This window comes from Mustelus asterias, chromosome 2, assembly GCF_964213995.1.
Source record: "Mustelus asterias chromosome 2, sMusAst1.hap1.1, whole genome shotgun sequence".
In the NCBI taxonomy this organism is placed as follows: Eukaryota; Metazoa; Chordata; class Chondrichthyes; order Carcharhiniformes; family Triakidae; genus Mustelus; species Mustelus asterias.
Window position 1 is genome coordinate 106904407 of NC_135802.1, and position 17708 is coordinate 106922114.

The window sequence follows — 17708 nt, forward strand, 5'->3', positions numbered from 1 at the left end:
ACAGGCAATTAAAGAATGCTGATTGGACAGGAGGTTGGGATCATCGATCTTTGAATTCCAGCATCAGTTGCAGACATCTAATTTTGCTTTCCCTATTAGCTGTTAACTCAAAGAAAATATGGCTCACAATACAGAAACAGCAGGGCCATTTACCTGTCAAAAACAATTTCAGCGCCATGATCAAAATCCATAGCTTTACAAAATAATTTCTGCTCTATTGAAGACTGTCTGCCCTAGCAAATGAAGGACTGAGTGGCGTAACTGCTTCCTCTCTTTCCCAGAAGTGTTTTTTTTTCTCTCTGTTTAACGCAGCCTTATTTTCAATCATGCACCTTCAGACAAGCCGGGAAACAATGAAACAGGCGAGAGGCCGATATCAGATGAACTAATTTCCAATAATCTGAACGCGATTCGTATATAATGTTAGAAGTTGCTGAAAGAAACAATGGAACTGTAATTAATCGAAGTGGTTTATTTGTTTTACTGATTACATGTCAAACAAATAGGAGAAAGAGGAAGGGATCGAAAAATGAAACAAAAAATACGTGATTGGAAATGCTGAAATTATGTTTGACTTTTAACAGAATCACTGCATTTCCTTACAATCACACTTCAAGAATAAATTAAGAAATGTTCGATCACCAGTACAATCAAAACCAACGCTGCTTCAAATTGCACATTTTAATTGGTTACATAAATATTATAAATAACCTCATATTTGCCCGGGTGCAATAATTATACAAATTAGCATTTTAATTGGACGAACTTGTAGCAAAAAAAGTTGCATGGCCTACAAAAATAGGCGGACATTTCCTTTTGCTCCCAACTGTGATTTCTAACTGTACATGTCTATTGACAATTTGTGAAAATAAATTGAATTATAAATTGCTCCTTTTTGAAAGGAATGTATATTTATTTATAGGCACACTGTCTCTGTACGACAGTGACGATCATCAATAACTTACAGATGAAACCATCCGACTGGTTAAATCATAAATTAAAACGAACCAGGTGTACTCCGGGTTACATTAAATCAACAGTGAGAAATAATTATGTGGACAATATCCTGAAATCGGATATGTGACATGAACATTGCAGCGACTGGACATTTATATAGATTACATATTCTAATGACAGTAAAAAGAGTGGTTGGGCTTGGGTTTTGGTACATTTTGAGCAGTTATGAAATACTTTTCAAGTTATGTGCCAAAGGCTTCGTTAAGGTAATAAGATCGGAATCAAACACAGTACAATGCCAAACGAACCCCAAATCAGTTTAATTCCTTTTTATCTAAAACATACGATAAGCCACATCCGATTTCCTGCAATTCTATTAATTTTATTACGAAATTACAAGTTAAATTATGAAAAATGAATAAAAGGTTTAATGCCAACTGCATTTTCGCTAACCTATAATGATTCTCACATTTTTCTGATATTCTTTACAATGTGGGGGAGACCATTTCGAAAATGCAAAGCAATAGGGGGCTTGTAGGAGAATTAATTTAGCACGTTCGGAACCTGTTATAAAGCAAACACAGAAACAGTAATCCTTGCAATTCTTTATTTTCAAATTCCAAAGCGTTTCAGCCGTGGCAACTTTCAGACTTGAAAACTTGGAAGACAACCGCTTGAGAACAGGTGAATTAACTGGTTTACTTTACATGATACTTATTTCGCCCAACGAAACTCTCCATACAATGTCTTAAATATCGCCGTGTGCTTCGAGAACTGTACACGTTCGCCTGCCCTCAGAACATTCGGCCATTCCACCAACGCAAAATCAATCAACGATTTTTTTTTAAACGCCAGCTATTTTGGTAAAAAAAAAACCCATCTGTTTCTCAGCCTGCAAACATGATTCTGAAGTGGAGTTCCTCAGTTCTCCATCAATCCCATCCCACTGTGGCTGTTAAAACGTTTGACACCAGGTTTCTATGATGAGGATATTATCATACATTTACTATTAAAACCCCAACAATACACGTACACGACTAGAATACTCTCATCAGCATAGGACATATTTGGCAGAGACCAAAGGAAAGAATTATTATAATCCACTCTATGGGTTAAAAGGGTGAGATGTTGTCCTGCAGAAATGTAATGGTGCTTTTGAAGTCAGGTGAGCATCCAGAGGGCCAACATTTCCGCTAGTGTTCAACCCTTTTTCTTTTAGGAAAAGAGACGTGTGCACATTGGGAAGGTAGATGTTGATGCATGCTGCAGGCTGTTGCCTTATCTCGTTAAAGGAACTTCTTCCCTCTGGTCCAGGGATACTGCAGCAGCCTTACTCAACACTGAAGGTGTGAAGGTGAGGAATGTGTCAGTTCTGGAGGTTGAAGCACATGTGAAGTCTGTCCCTGCAGCTCTCTGTACCACCCCGTTCGATTGGCTGCTGTGGCACGTTAAGCATGAGCAGGGGCTGCTGGCTGCGCTGCCAATCCCATGGTTGGTGGTGGAAGGATATAGGGAGGGGTGCCTGAATGCACACAGCAATTCTGGTCGCGGGTAAGGATGGGAAAGAACTCTAAATGTGTCCAGGGGTCTCAGAGGGGTGCTGAAGGGACTGGTGGCGGAGGCTGACGCTGCAGACATGCCCATGTGAGGGTAATAGTGGAGAGGTACATGGGACGGAAAGGGATAGGGCAGGTTCCCAGCGGCCGCTGCGTGGCTCATCATGTAAGTATAGAAAGTCGGATCGGCGGGATGAGGCCAAGTCATGGCCAAGCGCTGTCTCTTGTCCTTCATTCTGCGATTTTGGAACCACACCTTAAGAAAAAAGGATCAAAGATTTAAAAAAATAATTATATTACTACGGCTAACACTGGACTTAGCTTGAAAAGTGCACCAAGACAACATATTTTCTATCGCCACGATAAATTCAGAATTTCCTATCTGATTACACTGGGGAGAATAACGTTTATCTTTCAGCATCTTCAATAGTAAATTAATTTTGAGAATCAAAGCATGATTGCGTGTTTGATGCGACTATAGTGGAGCATGCTGTTTCATAAATAACAAGGCTATTTATTGCAAGCGAAGTAAAGCATAAGATGATCGCCCAGAGATCGTTTCACTGTGACATTGGGCCTTCTGCTCTGAAAATTTACGGCCGAGATTTTACTGGACCGTTTTTTTTTCTGGCATACAGTTCTGACATTTAAATCTTGTAGCCGTTAAATCAGTTTATAAAATCTCCGCTCCGAGCAAATCAGCACAAAGTAAAAGCAAGGCCAACGGTGCCAACAAAATGAAAATCAAGCTTCACCTTTAGACACGCAGTGTATATAACGTACATATGTGTATATACATTATATAAACACTTACATCTAAAAGAGAAATAAACATGTTCGGCGTAGCAAAAGCTGTAGTGATCCTCCACGCATTAGAGTTAACCTATTCAGCGCCATTGGGTTACAATCAGGACACCGCAATCCCCATTGCCCACCATTTGCCAGAATACACCGCGCGTGGTAAAAATAAGACTAGCCAAGATTATACCTTCTTTCAGTACCATTAGTTTTGGGAGATAGGGGAGTACACGAAATAATTGGAGAAAAATGGCAACAATGTACATATGTCTTTTTAACATCGATGAAGATGGGACTGTTGCCATCGCCCTGAATATTCAGAGGGTTTTTACCTGTATGAAAATGGTCCTATTTAATGTCACAGATTCAAATATTGTAAAGTTGTTCTTATTTACCACATAAAACCCTTGCTTTAAGATCCCAGTAGCTAGGATTGTGATGCAGATAAAGGAGCAAGCTAACTCAGTCCTTACATTTCACAACATTTCGTTCCACATCATGGATGCACCGTGTCTGTTGTTCTGTATTTCATTTTGTTGCTGCCTTTGTACAATCTGTCCTAACATAAATTAATTTATGCTCAGTAATATCGAATTAGCAACTATCTGTTGTCTAATATTTCAATAATATAAATATATATATAAGGGTACCATACATAAGGTCATTTTCTTAGTTAACCATGGTTTACTTTGCTATTGATACAGCGATTAAACACATGCCTTTTGGCTTTCTCCCACATTTGTCATTTACTCTCCGATAAGGACCAAATCGTTTGCAACAACTGCCAATTGCATTCATTTTCCTGTGCCTTCTGATCTTACTGTTTACGATCACTATTAGCCTAGGATTTCATTCTATTCCGCCTCCCGTTCACCTTGATAGTGGTTTCTGGTAAATTTAAAGCCGCTGCCAACTCGCATCTCCTGGGCCTGGAGACGTAGTTTTCCCGGTAGAATTCCTTCTCCAGTCTGGCGATCTGTTCTCTGGTGAAAGCGGTTCGGTACCGGCGCATCTGATCGGCTCCACCTCCGCCCATCAGGCTCTGAGAGCCGGTTACTTTCGGAAGCTCTCCCCCGCCGTTGCTGCCCATCGGGTCGGTAGAGTGTCCTGAAAAGACAATCAGATCTAAAAGTGTTACCAAGTGAAGCCATCCAATGCAATGTAAGTTCAGCGCAAAAAGACAGGAAACTCGAGACAAAGACCTATCTCCTCCCAATGATTTCACATTTTGTTGTTTAATGTAGCTGTTACAACTCTATAAATATATTTTTGAACTAAAATTCCGAAGCTTCCAGGAAGTTGCAGTCAGAAGCTAAACTTGCAGTTTAAAATATAACAGATGCCGCCAATCTACATATCAATCATACCTATAGACTGTTTACCAGACTCATCTGAATGATGAGACGCCCTTTGTGATTTGGTTGACCTTTTTTGGTTGTACCCATTGGAGGGACAGCCGCCTTCTCACACAGCCAACTAACTCCTGGATTTACGGTGGGACAAACTGCTTATACTAAATGTGGAGATAATTCCTGAGCTCATTTGAAATGGACTCCCTTTTCTCTGTTTTTTTCTCTGTCTCCCTCCTGGCTTGCATGTGACTATAAAGTGGATACCGGCTGCTTGCTAACTGGGATGCTTTCATATGCACCGGCTCTTGTTGAAACTCATCTATAGACACTTATTTCCGAGTTGGCGCCGAGAAGACTCACCGAAAGTGACAATCTGAAGCCTCAAAGGTGTTAACTTCTCTGAACCTGGGATTCAATAATCACTTTACGGTCCTTAAACCAGTTTCCGTAATCCATCAAGAAACCAAATAAAATCGCAACGCGATTTCTTGTTCCAGTTTCTTTTCCCTCTTGATCACACGTTTTACAATTCCTTTTTTATATTTCCACCAAAAGTCAATTCAATTGGTTTTTAATTGTGAAAATGCAAATAATGAAAGCACCTCATTAAATGACGTGTAGATTTTAATTGTACAATTTAAACTAAAAGCCAATAATTTATCCTTCGAAAACATTACGTTTTAACATAGGTCAAGAACACACATTAGATGAGTAAGACATGTGTAGTTGTCTATTTTCCTAATATACACATTTAGCAATAATTACTGCATGTGCTAGGTTACTTTAAGAAAAACTTTGTAGTATGTATATAAAGTAAATCTCTATTGCAACGGAAATGTACCAGTACCTTTGTTTCCGTGGTAATCTTGGTTTCCCGGCACACCGTCTGTTGTACAACTGACATCTATCTCATCATAATAATCTGACTCCGTTTCCGGACTGTTTTGGACAGAGAGGCATTTACTTTTCGCCGAGCGACCATCTGATGATGACTTGTCCGGGCCAAGGAGTCTTGAGCCGGATCTCATCTGAGTGCTACCATCGGCCCTGGCATCACTCTCCTCGTCTCCACTCTCCAGTGTCACCGGCGCCGAGCCAGGGCTCAAACAATTCCTCTGGACCCCATTTTCATGGGACTCGCTTACTGGGCTTCCAGCTGGTCCTGACAAATTCGACACCCTCCTGCCAACAAGACTGCCATGCTGACCTCGCTCCATCATCAGCAACATCTCCTTTCTTGATTCCATTGTGTACAGATCTGAGATCAAATCAGAGGCAGCAGAGGAACACAAGCAAGAGGACACAGTTCAAGGGAACACGGGGGGCGGGGAGGAGGGGGGAGAGGGAAAAAAACGAGATGTAATTGACCTTCTGATGCGAGCACTCCTCTCGGAAGCACTGAGGGTCTGGAGAGGATCACCATTGCCCTGCTCTTTCTAATCTGTCATTCTTATGTTGTAATCGTCATTGCAATGCCCGGGTGACGCCAACAAACTGATTGTAAGCGGTTTACAAGTAGATAACGCCTGCCACAGTGAAGATGAAAGGAGCTTCAGCTTGTCGCTGCTGTATACACGTATGTAGAGAGAGAGAGGAAGTGCGAAACGTATTGAACAGCTCCCACAAATGAGAGTCCACAACATTGCAACATCTCAGGGGAGATGGAGACACAGAACGCCGTCAACTTTTCTTTGCTACTCCATTGCATCGTGAAATGCGAATACATTATACATCGAGTCGCTGCGCACAATTCTTTCATCGTGTAAGCGGAATCATTCAAAATGTTGGTTCATGCTGCTAGCACCGCTTTCCCCACTCCTCCGGAAAGCTCTTTAGAACATCTTTTCTACGAGAAAGGAAACAGAAGTGCCAGTTATTATTATACATGTCCCTTAATATATCGGGGACCAAACACTTTCATCATAATGAGAGTTTCTTGATATTTGTCACATTGAGATGTATGTTTGTGCAATCCATTCCCCAGAAAGATTTCTTTTATTGGTTTCTTCCAGTGCAATATTACACTGAAGTGTCAGTGCTGGAGGACGAACTAACACTCACACTAACCCTAGGGCTTTTTGTGGGGGTGCATTCTCTCTGCTTGCAGCAGTTCATACAAAAACATAGGAGCTGAAGGAACGATTGCGATGCTGCTTATTTTAATCAGGTGAAATCTACCCGAAACACGAAGTTTGTTTAAGGGTTGTTTACGTTCCATATAAAAAAATAAAACATATCTCTACAATCAGCCTGTGCAGCCTATACATACTGGGTAGGTGAGTATTTAAATGAATGATTTGAATTGTAACAGGGCACCGCATCTTCCATATCGTTAATGTTTCAAATCTTCTATGTCGATTTTTCAGCCCAATCGGAATTTTTGTTGAGGACATTTCGAAATGATGTTCCCGTGTTAAACCTATTGTTTCCTTCCTTCCTGAGCTGTCAGCTCGTATGTGTGATAACATTAGTGTAATGCTTCCTGTATTATCAAATAAAATGTTCCGCAAAATGCTTTCTTGGACAGTGCGCATGATTTGGTATTATATAACACACATTTACCGGATGCTGCTTCTTCCTGAGATGACATTTAGTAACTAATCAAACGAGGTGAAATGGGGAGAGCGAGCTTCTATATATGAGAATATTAACTTAAACTAACAGGTCATCTTAACGACCTTCTGAGCGATTTCAACTGGAAGCACTCGAAATAGAAATGTGTAGGTTAAGTTTTGTCCAAATCGATTGATAACATCGTTTATGCATTGTGCGTTATTGGGGGGCGGGCAGGATGCGAAACACGTGTTAAAATGTCACAATATTTGTTGGAGATGAAGGAACAGAACACTATTCCAAGACAGGTCACTACAGGCCAATTGGCGTATGAACGCCATCTAAGGGGGGGTAGTGTAGAAGCGTCAATCATAGCATGAAACAACTAAACGCCAACAAGGCTTTTCTCGTCCTATTGCTTCAAGGAATGACAAACTGGTTTATTATGACGGAAAAATGAAACTATTATTATATGCCCTTGGTTGACCGAGTCACACCAAAACACATATTCAAGCCAGGAATTCAAAAGTGCTCCTATGACCTTAAATGTTTTGAGAAATTAGATGCTTCTGTATCACTAATAAAACATAATTATTTTTTCATTATCTCACTGCTGTTTGTGGGAGCTTGCTGTCTGCAAATTTACAGCCACATTATCCTACTTGGAAAATAGTAGCCACACTTTAAAACATAGCAACTTGAATTTATATGGCACCTTTAATGTAGCAAAATGCTCCAAGGGGCTTCACACAGGTATTATGAAACAAAATACGACACAAAGTTACATAAATCATTGTTTAAAAGTTTATTTATTAGTGTCACAAGTTGGCTTACATTGACACTGCAATGAAGTTACTGTGAAAATACTGTGAAAATTGTCCAGGTAAACGGACAAAAACTTGTTCGAAGAGTTAAAGAGTATCTTAAAGGATATCTTAAAGTATACTCTTTAGTTCTTTGAACAAGATTTTGTCCATTTGCCTGGAAAATTTTCACAGTATTTTCACAGTAACCTAAAGGAGAAAAGTGAGTTCGAGAGGCAGAGAGGTATGGGGATGGAATGCCAGAGTTTGGTACCCAGACAGCTGAAGGCAGAGTGGAGTGACTAAAATTGAGGATGCTCAGGAATGGGAGGCGTGCATATATCCTAGAAGGCTCTGAGGCTGGAGGAGATTACAGAGATGGGGACAGGTACAGACAGAGAAGGATTTTCAAACAAGGATGAGAAGTTTAAATCAAGGTGTTGCTTTACTAGAAGTTGTTGTAAGTCAGTGACCACAGGGGTCAGGGTGAATTGGATTTGGTGAAAATTAAAGCAACAGACCTTTGGATGACTCCATGCTTATGGAGGGTAAAATGTGAGATTCCAGCTGTGGGTGTGTTGAAATATTTCAGTCTGGAGGTGGAAAAGACATGAATGAGGATTTCAACTGCAGTTGAACTGAGGTAGGGGCAGATCAGGTTGGAAACAGGCAGTTATTTAATTGGAAGCACATCTCAGGGTCAAATATGACAGCAAGATTGCAAATAGTGTTGTCAGCTTTATACTGCTGCAGGGAGTGGGATGAAATTTCTGACGGCAAATGTGGACAGTGGTTTTGACATTCCCAGTATTTTGTTGGAGGAAATTTCTATTCATCCAGTACTGGTTGACCAGCAGTCTGATAATTTAGCAACAAGTGGAGGTGTTGAGAGAGGTGCTGGTGAAGTGAAGAGCTGAGCATTGTCAGAGCACACGTGAACATGTTTTTTCGACATGTCACTGAAGGGCAGCATATAGTTTAAACAAAGTAGGAAAGAGCCATGAATAAGCCATTGCAGGACACCAGAGGTAACCATGCAGGAGAGGAGGTGCAACCACCACAGGAGATTCGTTGGCTATGGATAAGAGGGGGACTGGGCGAGTGTTGACACCCCCCCCCCCCCAAGTTATTGGACAATAATGGAAAGGCATTGTAGGAGGGATGGTGCAATCAAAAGCTGCAGACAAGTTGAAAACGATGAGGAGGGATAGTTCTCCATTGCATTTCCTTGGTTGTAATGTGTTTTGGGATGTCCTCAGGTGGTGAAAAGCGCAATATAAATATAAGTTATTTGTTTCTTAATGCTATTTTTCAATATTAGGCTTGCTTATTAGATAATGCTACATGGAATGCACTCCACTAGGATAACCATAGAAAACACGCTGACTGCAACAGAGAAAACAGAGCAGGAGTTCAAAGTAACTATTCAGATTGGCAAATGGTTAGAAGTGGTATATCATAAGAATCAGTGCTGAGACCACTGTTGCCCACTATTTACATAAACAATTTGGATTCAAGAATCAGAAGCATATTTTGTAAATTTGTGGATGACCTCAAATTGGGGGTGTGCAGGTGATACATTGAAGGTCTGTGACAAAATGCAGGAAGATATTAATAATCTTGAGAATGGCTTTGTAATTGGACAATGAACTTCAATATAGATATCCCTTGGAAAATAACTGACCTAAATGGGCAGGAGAAACAGATAAATCTAGGGGTACAGATAGGCAAATCCCTGAAAGAAATGTAAAAGGTTATTAAAACCACTGAATAAAGCAAACAAAGCTTAATTTCCAAATGGGTAGCATTAAAAATTATGTTTAACTTGCATAAAACATTATTTAGACCATACTTGGAGGACTGTGAACAGTTCTTGTCTCCATGTTACAAAGTAATAGAAATATAAACACTGGAGACAGTGAAAAATGATTTAGTAGAATGATACCAGAACTGAGAGGTTAGACCTATCCGCAAATATTGAACAGAATGAGGCTCTTTTCTCTTAATGGAAAAGATTGAGGGGTGACATGATAGAGGTCTTTAAGATTGTTGTAGCCTTTGATAAGGTAGATGTTAAGAGGATGTTTTCGCTTGTGGGCAAGAACAGAACTTGCAGCCATAAATATAAGATAGACTAATAAATCCAGTAGGGAATTCAGGAGAAACATCTTTTACCCAGAGAGTGGTTAGAATATGGTTTCTGCTATCACAAGAATCGTTGATGCAAGTAGCATAAATGCAATTAAGGGACCGTTAGTTAAGCCAATGAGGAAGAAAGGAATAGGAGGATATGTTGATGGAGTTAGATGAAGAATGGTAGGAGGAAGCTCATGAGGATCATAATGCCAGCATGGCCTGTTTCTGTGCTGCATACATTTATAACAGTTTTAATACTTTGTATGCAGCACTTACATAAAACTTAAAAACATTAAGTGAAGGGAACTTATACCTGCATGTACTCTTTGGCTGTTGATGTATTGCATCACCAGTTTGAGGTCAGTAACTCCAGAATATGCTAAATGGCCAGGTTGTGAATGCTACTTTTTCCATCAGGAGAAAGCTCTGCAGATGTATGTTCATATACACATGCAGATTTCCCACATGAACAAACACACACAGAGCTCAGCTTCCAGCCAGGACCTCATTATCCTTTTGATAATGTAGTCATGCACATCTTTTCTCAAAACATTAAAATAAAAGGACTTTGCAGCAATGGTTTAAGGTCAAGTAAACCACATGAGCATTTTCACATCTGGCTTAAAATTGTGTTTGAGTTATATTGGGAGTAGTATCAGTTTAAGCAATTACATGAATTTCTCCAAGAGCATCTCACAATACTGCATTGCATTCATTTTAGTACTCAGAGATGGGTTGTACCATCTTGTGTTTTATACTGCTGGAAATTGCAGTTTGGTCTCCTTATCTGAGGTAGGATGTTCTTGCTATAGAGGGAGTGCAGCGAAGATTACCAGTCTGATTCCTGGGATGGCAGGATTGACAAATAAGGAGAGATTGAGTCGGTTAGAATTATATTCGTTGGCACTCAGAAGAATGCGGGGGAGGGGGGGGGAGAGGGTCTCATAGAAATCTATAAAATTCTAACAAGCCTAGATAGATACAGGAATGATGTTCCCGATGGTATGGGTGCCCGGAACCAGAGTTCATAATGTAAGAATACAGAGTAAACCTTTTAGCAGTGAGATGAGGAGAAATTTCTTCACCCAGAGAGTGGTAAGCCTGTGGAAATTGCTACCACACAAAGCAACTGAGGCCAAGACACTGTATGTTTCCAAAAAGCAGTTAGGTATAGTTCTTGGGGCGAAGGGGATCAAAGGATATGGGCAAAGGCAGGGTCATGCTACTGAGTTGTTTGATCAGCCATGATCATAATGAATGGTGGAACAGGCTTGAAGGGCTGAATGGCCGACTTCTGTTCATATTTTCTCTTTCTATGAAACCACTACATTGACATGAAAGTGGCAGTGATAACTGAACACTTATGTTCTGTCCAGTTTGTTTTGTTGATTGCATCCACACATAGAATCACAGAATAGAATCATAGGGCCCTATTTAACCATTTTGATTCGAAGTGCTGGGCGGACTTGAAACTGGGAGTGTTTCAGATCCGACTTTTAGACCCGTTCTCAGACACCCCCATACGCACACTGTCTGAAAAAATGTCAGCGATTTCGAATCATGTTGTACAAGCCTGTGGGCCTGGCTTATCGCACCCGAAACCCTCCAACTGTGCATGTGCAGAAAAGAAATGATAGAATGCTGCTTCCTGCCACATCCCTCCTGGGCCGGATACTGCCTTCCCCTGGCTTCCATAGACATTGCCCCACCCCACAACATTACTGACTCCCTTATCCCCCCAACGCCCCCCCACCCAGACCGATCACGGGCCCCTCCCCACCCTTCCCCTCCCCCACCGATCTCAGGCAGAGTGGCAGTGGATCCCCCTTTTCCCCCAATGATCTCAGGCAGAGTGGCAGTGGACCCCTCATCCCTCACTGATCTCAGGCAGAGTGGGAGCAGACACCCCTTCCCCCCCCGACTGATCACAGGCAGAGTGGCAGCGGACCCCCCTTCCCCCCCCCACTGATCACAGGCAGAGTGGCAGCGGGCCCCTTTCACTCCCATTGATCACAGGCAGAGTGGCAGCGGGCCCCTTTCACTCCCATTGATCACAGGCAGAGTGGCAGCGGGCCCCTTTCACTCCCATTGATCACAGGCAGAGTGGCAGCGGACCCCCCTTACCTCCACTGATCACAGGCAGTGTGGCAGCGGGCCCCTTTCACTCCCATTGATCACAGACAGAATGGCAGCGGACCCAACTTCCCCCCCCTCACCGATCTCAAGCAGAGTAGCTGCGGGCCTTCCTTCAAGCAGAGAGCCGTCTGATGCTCGGCACTTACCTCCTCACTAACACCAACTGATGGAACGCCCGAATTGGACTCATATTCGCACCAATTCCAGATGGGCGAATGTGGGAAGTGCCGGTAAAGTTGGACATGTAGCCCATTAAGTCAATTTAAATGCATGCAAATCCAGGACAACCTGTCCTGGTCCCCCCATGCCGACACTATAGTTAAGAAAGCCCACCAAGTCTTTCTCAGAAGACTTTCTCAGCAGTTTTTCAAGGAACGTCTGTCTAGAGTTCTACAGGACAACGTTCCGAACAGACAGGGAGGTGTTGGTCGGTTAAAGGAACCGTGGGGCACGAAAGCTGTGCGGGACCTAGTCGAGAAGAAAAGGAAAGTGTACAAAAGGCTCAGAGAGCTTGGCAAAGATAGGGATTTAGAAGAGTATACGGCTTGTAGGAAGGGACTAAAGAAGGAAATTAGGAGAGCCAGAAGGGGTCTCGAGAAGGCCCTGGCAGGTAGGATTAAGGAGAACCCTAAGGCGTTCTATAAATATGTGAAGAGTAAAAGGATGAGACATGACGGAATAGGGCCTATAAAAGGTGAAGGCGGGAAAGTCTGTACGGAACCAGTAGAAATGGCAGAGGTGCTCAATGAGTATTTTGCCTCGGTTTTCACAGAGGAGAAGGACCTGGGTGGAGGTACTGCGGGCGTGCGGTGGACTGAAAGGATTGAGTATGTGGACTTTAAGAAAGAGGTTGTGCTGGAATCTTTGAATGGCATCAAGATCGATAAGTCGCCGGGTCCGGATGGGATGTACCCCAGGTTACTGTGGGAGGCGAGGGAAGAGATTGCAGAGCCTCTGGCGATGATCTTTGCATCGTCGATGGAGACGGGAGCGGTGCCGGAGGATTGGAGGATTGCGGATGTGGTTCCTATTTTCAAGAAGGGGAATAGGGATAGCCCAGGTAATTACCGACCGGTGAGTCTAACCTCAGTGGTTGGTAAACTGATGGAGAAGATCCTGAGGGACAGGATATATGAGCATTTAGAGAGGTTTAGTATGCTCAAGAATACTCAGCATGGCTTTGTCAAGGGCAGATCGTGCCTTACGAGCCTGGTGGAGTTCTTCGAAAATGTGACTAAACACATTGACGAAGGGAAGGCGGTAGATGTGGTTTATATGGATTTTAGCAAGGCGTTCGATAAGGTCCCCCATGCAAGACTTCTAGAAAAAGTGAGAGGGCATGGGATCCAAGGGGCTGCTGCCCGGTGGATCCAGAACTGGCTTGCCCAAAGGAGGCAGAGAGTGGGTATAGATGGGTCTTTTTCTAAATGGAGGTCGGTCACCAGTGGTGTGCCCCAGGGATCTGTTCTGGGACCCTTGCTGTTTGTCATTTTCATAAATGACCTGGATGAGGAAGCGGAGGGATGGGTTGGTAAGTTTGCCGATGACACGAAAGTTGGTGGGGTTTTGAATAGTCTGGAGGGATGTCAGAAGTTACAGAGGGACATAGATAGGATGCAAGACTGGGCGGACAAGTGGCAGATGGACTTCAACCCAGATAAATGCGTCGTGGTCCATTTTGGTAGGTCAAATGGGATGAAGGAGTACAATATAAAGGGAAAGACTCTTAGTACTGTGGAGGATCAGAAGGACCTTGGGGTCCGGGTCCATAGGACTCTGAAATCAGACCCGCAGGTGGAGGAGGTGGTTAAGAAGGCGTATGGTGTGCTGGCCTTTATCAATCGAGGGATTGAGTTTAGGAGTCCGGGGATAATGATGCAGCTCTATAAGACCCTCATCAGACCCCACTTGGAGTACTGTGCTCAGTTCTGGTCGCCTCACTATAGGAAGGATGTGGAAAAGATTGAAAGGGTGCAGAGGAGATTTACAAGGATGTTGCCTGGATTGAGTGGCATGCCTTATGAGGATAGGCTGAGGGAGCTTGGTCTTTTCTCCTTGGAGAGACGAAGGATGAGAGGAGACCTAATAGAGGTGTATAAGATGTTGAGAGGCATAGATCGGGTGGACTCTCAGAGGCTTTTTCCCAGGGTGGAAATGTCTGCTACGAGAGGACACAGGTTTAGGGTGCTGGGGTGTAGGTACAGGGGAGATGTTAGGGGTACGTTTTTCACACAGAGGGTGGTGGGCGAGTGGAATCGGCTGCCATCAGTGGTGGTGGAGGCGAACTCAATAGGGTCTTTTAAGAGACTCCTGGATGAGTACATGGAGCGTAATAGGATGGAGGGTTATAGGTAGGTCTAGAAGGTAGGGATGTGTTCGGCACAACTTGTGGGCCGAAGGGCCTGTTTGTGCTGTAGTTTTTCTATGTTTCTATGTTTCTAAGACTAAGGAAATTTGGCATGTCAGCTATGACTTTTACAGATGCACCATAGAAAGCATTCTTTCTGATTGTATTACAGTTTGGTATAGCTCCTGCTCTGCCCAAGACTGCAAGGAACTACAAAAGATTGTGAATGTAGCTCAATCCATTACGCAAACCAGCCTCCCATTTATTGATTCAGTCTGCACTTCCCACTGCCTTGGCAAAGCAGCCAGCATAATTAAAGACCCCACACACCCCAGACATCTCTCTTCCACCTTCTTCCTTCGGGAAAAAAATACAAAAGTCTGAGGTCACGGACCAACGAACTCAAGAACAGCTTCTTCCCTGCTGCTGTCAGACTTTTGAATGGACTTACCTTGCATTAAGTTGATCTTTCTCTACACCCTATCTATGACTGTAACACTACATTCTGCACTCTCTCATTTCCTTCTTTATGAACGGTATGTTTTGCCTGTATAGCGCACAAGAAACAATACTTTTCACTGCATGTTAATACATGTGACAATAATAAATCAAATCAAATCAAATTAAATGGCTGTTGTGTCCATTTTGGAGGCGGTCCCGATCACAGCCATTTTCGGGCCTTGATAAAGGGGGAACCGGCGCAGAGGCTGGCACGGATCGTGCTACTCGCCTCACGTCCGTCTTTACCAAGTTTTCGCACCCGAAAACTGGCACAACACGATGGTAAAATTGGGCCCATAGGATCCCTACAGTGCAGAAGAAGGCCCTTCTATATATTGCCTTCAGTCTCAGATATTAACTTGGTTTAAAATGGAATCCATCTTTAATTCAAAGGCTAAGTGGGTAAAGGCATACCTGAGCTACCACACTATAGGAAGTCTCCAAATTCAATAGCTGATTTCAGCCAGGTTAGCATTAGGTCATCACAGCTGTTCCGAGTTTAAAGCAGAGGAAACAGTCAGGAATCCTATTGTGTTTACTATCCAGTAAGCCCCTATGGAAAATATGTTTGTACAGGAATATCCTGTTTTAAGTTGGAGATATGTCCCTGGAAACCACTCATTAAATTCAAACTATGTCCATTGAAGCAAGTTTTCCCATTTAAATGTATGTAATATCGGGAGAAGTGTTCCAAACCCAAGATTTTCGGCTTCAATGAAACACGAAATACAAAATAAGACAAAAATAAACCAAACACAATGTGCAATACAGAAAAACAATTAACACTCACCATTAATGAGGTGGAAAGGAGTTACTGGAAATCAAGATTTTTTTGGTCTTTTATTTGGTTATCCTGCATCTTGAAGAGCTGAATCAATTGCAGGTTGGATAAATGCTCAAATGGATTGTTCCACCTTGTGTATTTGCTTTTCTTGGTATAACTCCCTGTAGCAGCTGATGACACTTTTAATTTCTTCTTAAACTTCTTTTAAAATAAAGATTATTATATTTTCAGTGCTCCTGAAAGCCTGCAAAATCTATTACAATGGTAGTTGCTTCCTTTGTGATACTTCCCCCCTTTCTTCATCTTCCTCTGATAGAGTTTGCTGTTCAATCTGTATCAGTCCCTCATTGCTCCGTGTTTTGCAGTTGGGACTCCAGCATCTTCTCAATGTTATCTTGGTCCACTTTTTAAACATTCTACCTGTTGGTCCTGGTCAATATATCTGGACAAACAGATTCAATTGGCTCCTCGTGAACAGCTTCAAGGAAGATCTTGCGCCAAACACGGTTCAAGCTTGACTTTTTTTAAATTCATTCGTGGGACATGGGCGTGGCTGGCTGGCCCATCCCTAGTTGCCCTTGAGAAGGTGGTGGTGAGCTGCCTTCTTGAATCACTGCAGTCCATGTGCTGTGGATGCCATTAGGGAGTGAATTCCAGGATTTTGACTGCGAAGGAACGGCGATATATTTCCAAGTCAGGATGGTGAGTGGCTTGGAGGGGAACTTGCAGGTGATGGTGTTCCCATGTACCTGCTGCCCTTGGCCTTCTAGATGGAAGTGGTCATGGGTTTGGAAGGTGCTGTCTAAGGATCTTTGGTGGATTGCTGCAATGCATCTTGTAGATAGTACACACTGCTGCTACTGAGCGTCAGTGGTGGAGGGAGTGGATGTTTGTAGATGTGGTGCCAATCAAGTGGGTTGCTTGGCTGTTTCACCCTCTTTGAATTCTTCAGAATGTTGTTAATTGCCTGGACAATGTTGGAACCATGCCAGAGCTCCCATCATACTGTTGGCTTTCCTTCACTGTTGGTCTTCTTGATGAGTTGTGCTAAATCCGCGTGTAGATAGTAATAATTGAATGTGGAAGTAACACCTTGATTCATGGGTTGGATGAATGTTATGGTGTTTTTAGGAAGGTATGCTACATGGACTTCTTTGGAGAGGTCATTTAGGTTTGCAGGATGTCTTGGGGCTTTGTTTAAAAATAACAAAGCTTTATGAACAATGTTTTTCCAAGTGACAGCTGGGCAAAAATACATTGAAAATGACTTGGAAAACATGCTATCACCGAAGCTTTCTTACTTGACATCCAAATTACAGGAAGATGTCACTTACTGTAATCCTGCATTGTTCTAAATGGTGAGAGATTGCAGATCTCTGATATGCAGAGAGATCTGGGTGTTTTGATTTGATTTGATTTACTATTGTTACATGTATTAGTATACAGTGAAAAGTAATGTTTCATGCACGCTATACAGACAAAGCATACCGTACATAGAGAAGGAAACAAGAGAGTGCAGAATGAAGTGTTACAGTCATAACTGGGGTGCAGAGAAAGATCAACTTAATGCAAGGTAGCTCCGTTCAAAAATCTGATGGCAGCAGGGAAGAAGTTGTTCTTGAGCCAGTTGGTACGTGAACTCAAGACTTATATATCTTTTTCCTGACGGAAGAAGGTGGAAGAGAGAATGTCCAGGGTAATTCTGCTGGCTGCTTTGCCAAGGCAGTGGGAAGTGTGGACAGAGTCAATGGATGAGAGGCTAGTTTGCATGATGGATTGGGCTAT

At 42.6% G+C, this 17708-nt stretch overlaps 1 protein-coding gene across 1 annotated transcript; it reads right to left on the reverse strand.

The window, feature by feature from the left end:
• Positions 1-639: 639 nt before the first annotated feature.
• Positions 640-6459, reverse strand: LOC144503679 (homeobox protein XHOX-3-like). The gene is made up of 3 exons (XM_078228405.1): positions 5511-6459; positions 4186-4418; positions 640-2769 (listed from the first exon to the last, which is right to left on the reverse strand). Exons 1-3 carry the CDS (start codon positions 5908-5910, stop codon positions 2236-2238), a joined length of 1167 nt encoding a protein of 388 aa, XP_078084531.1. The 5' UTR covers positions 5911-6459; the 3' UTR covers positions 640-2235.
• Positions 6460-17708: the final 11249 nt, after the last annotated feature.

Excerpts from the sequence above, each read along its gene's own strand:
- LOC144503679 (XM_078228405.1), bottom strand. The coding sequence starts at position 5,910 with ATGGAATCAAGAAAGGAGATGTTGCTGATGATGGAGCGAGGTCAGCAT. Across the intron at positions 4,419-5,510 it reads AGATTACCACGGAAACAAAG|GACACTCTACCGACCCGATG; the intron begins GTACTGGTACAT and ends TTGTCTTTTCAG. Across the intron at positions 2,770-4,185 it reads TACCAGAAACCACTATCAAG|GTGTGGTTCCAAAATCGCAG; the intron begins GTGAACGGGAGG and ends TTTTTTCTTAAG.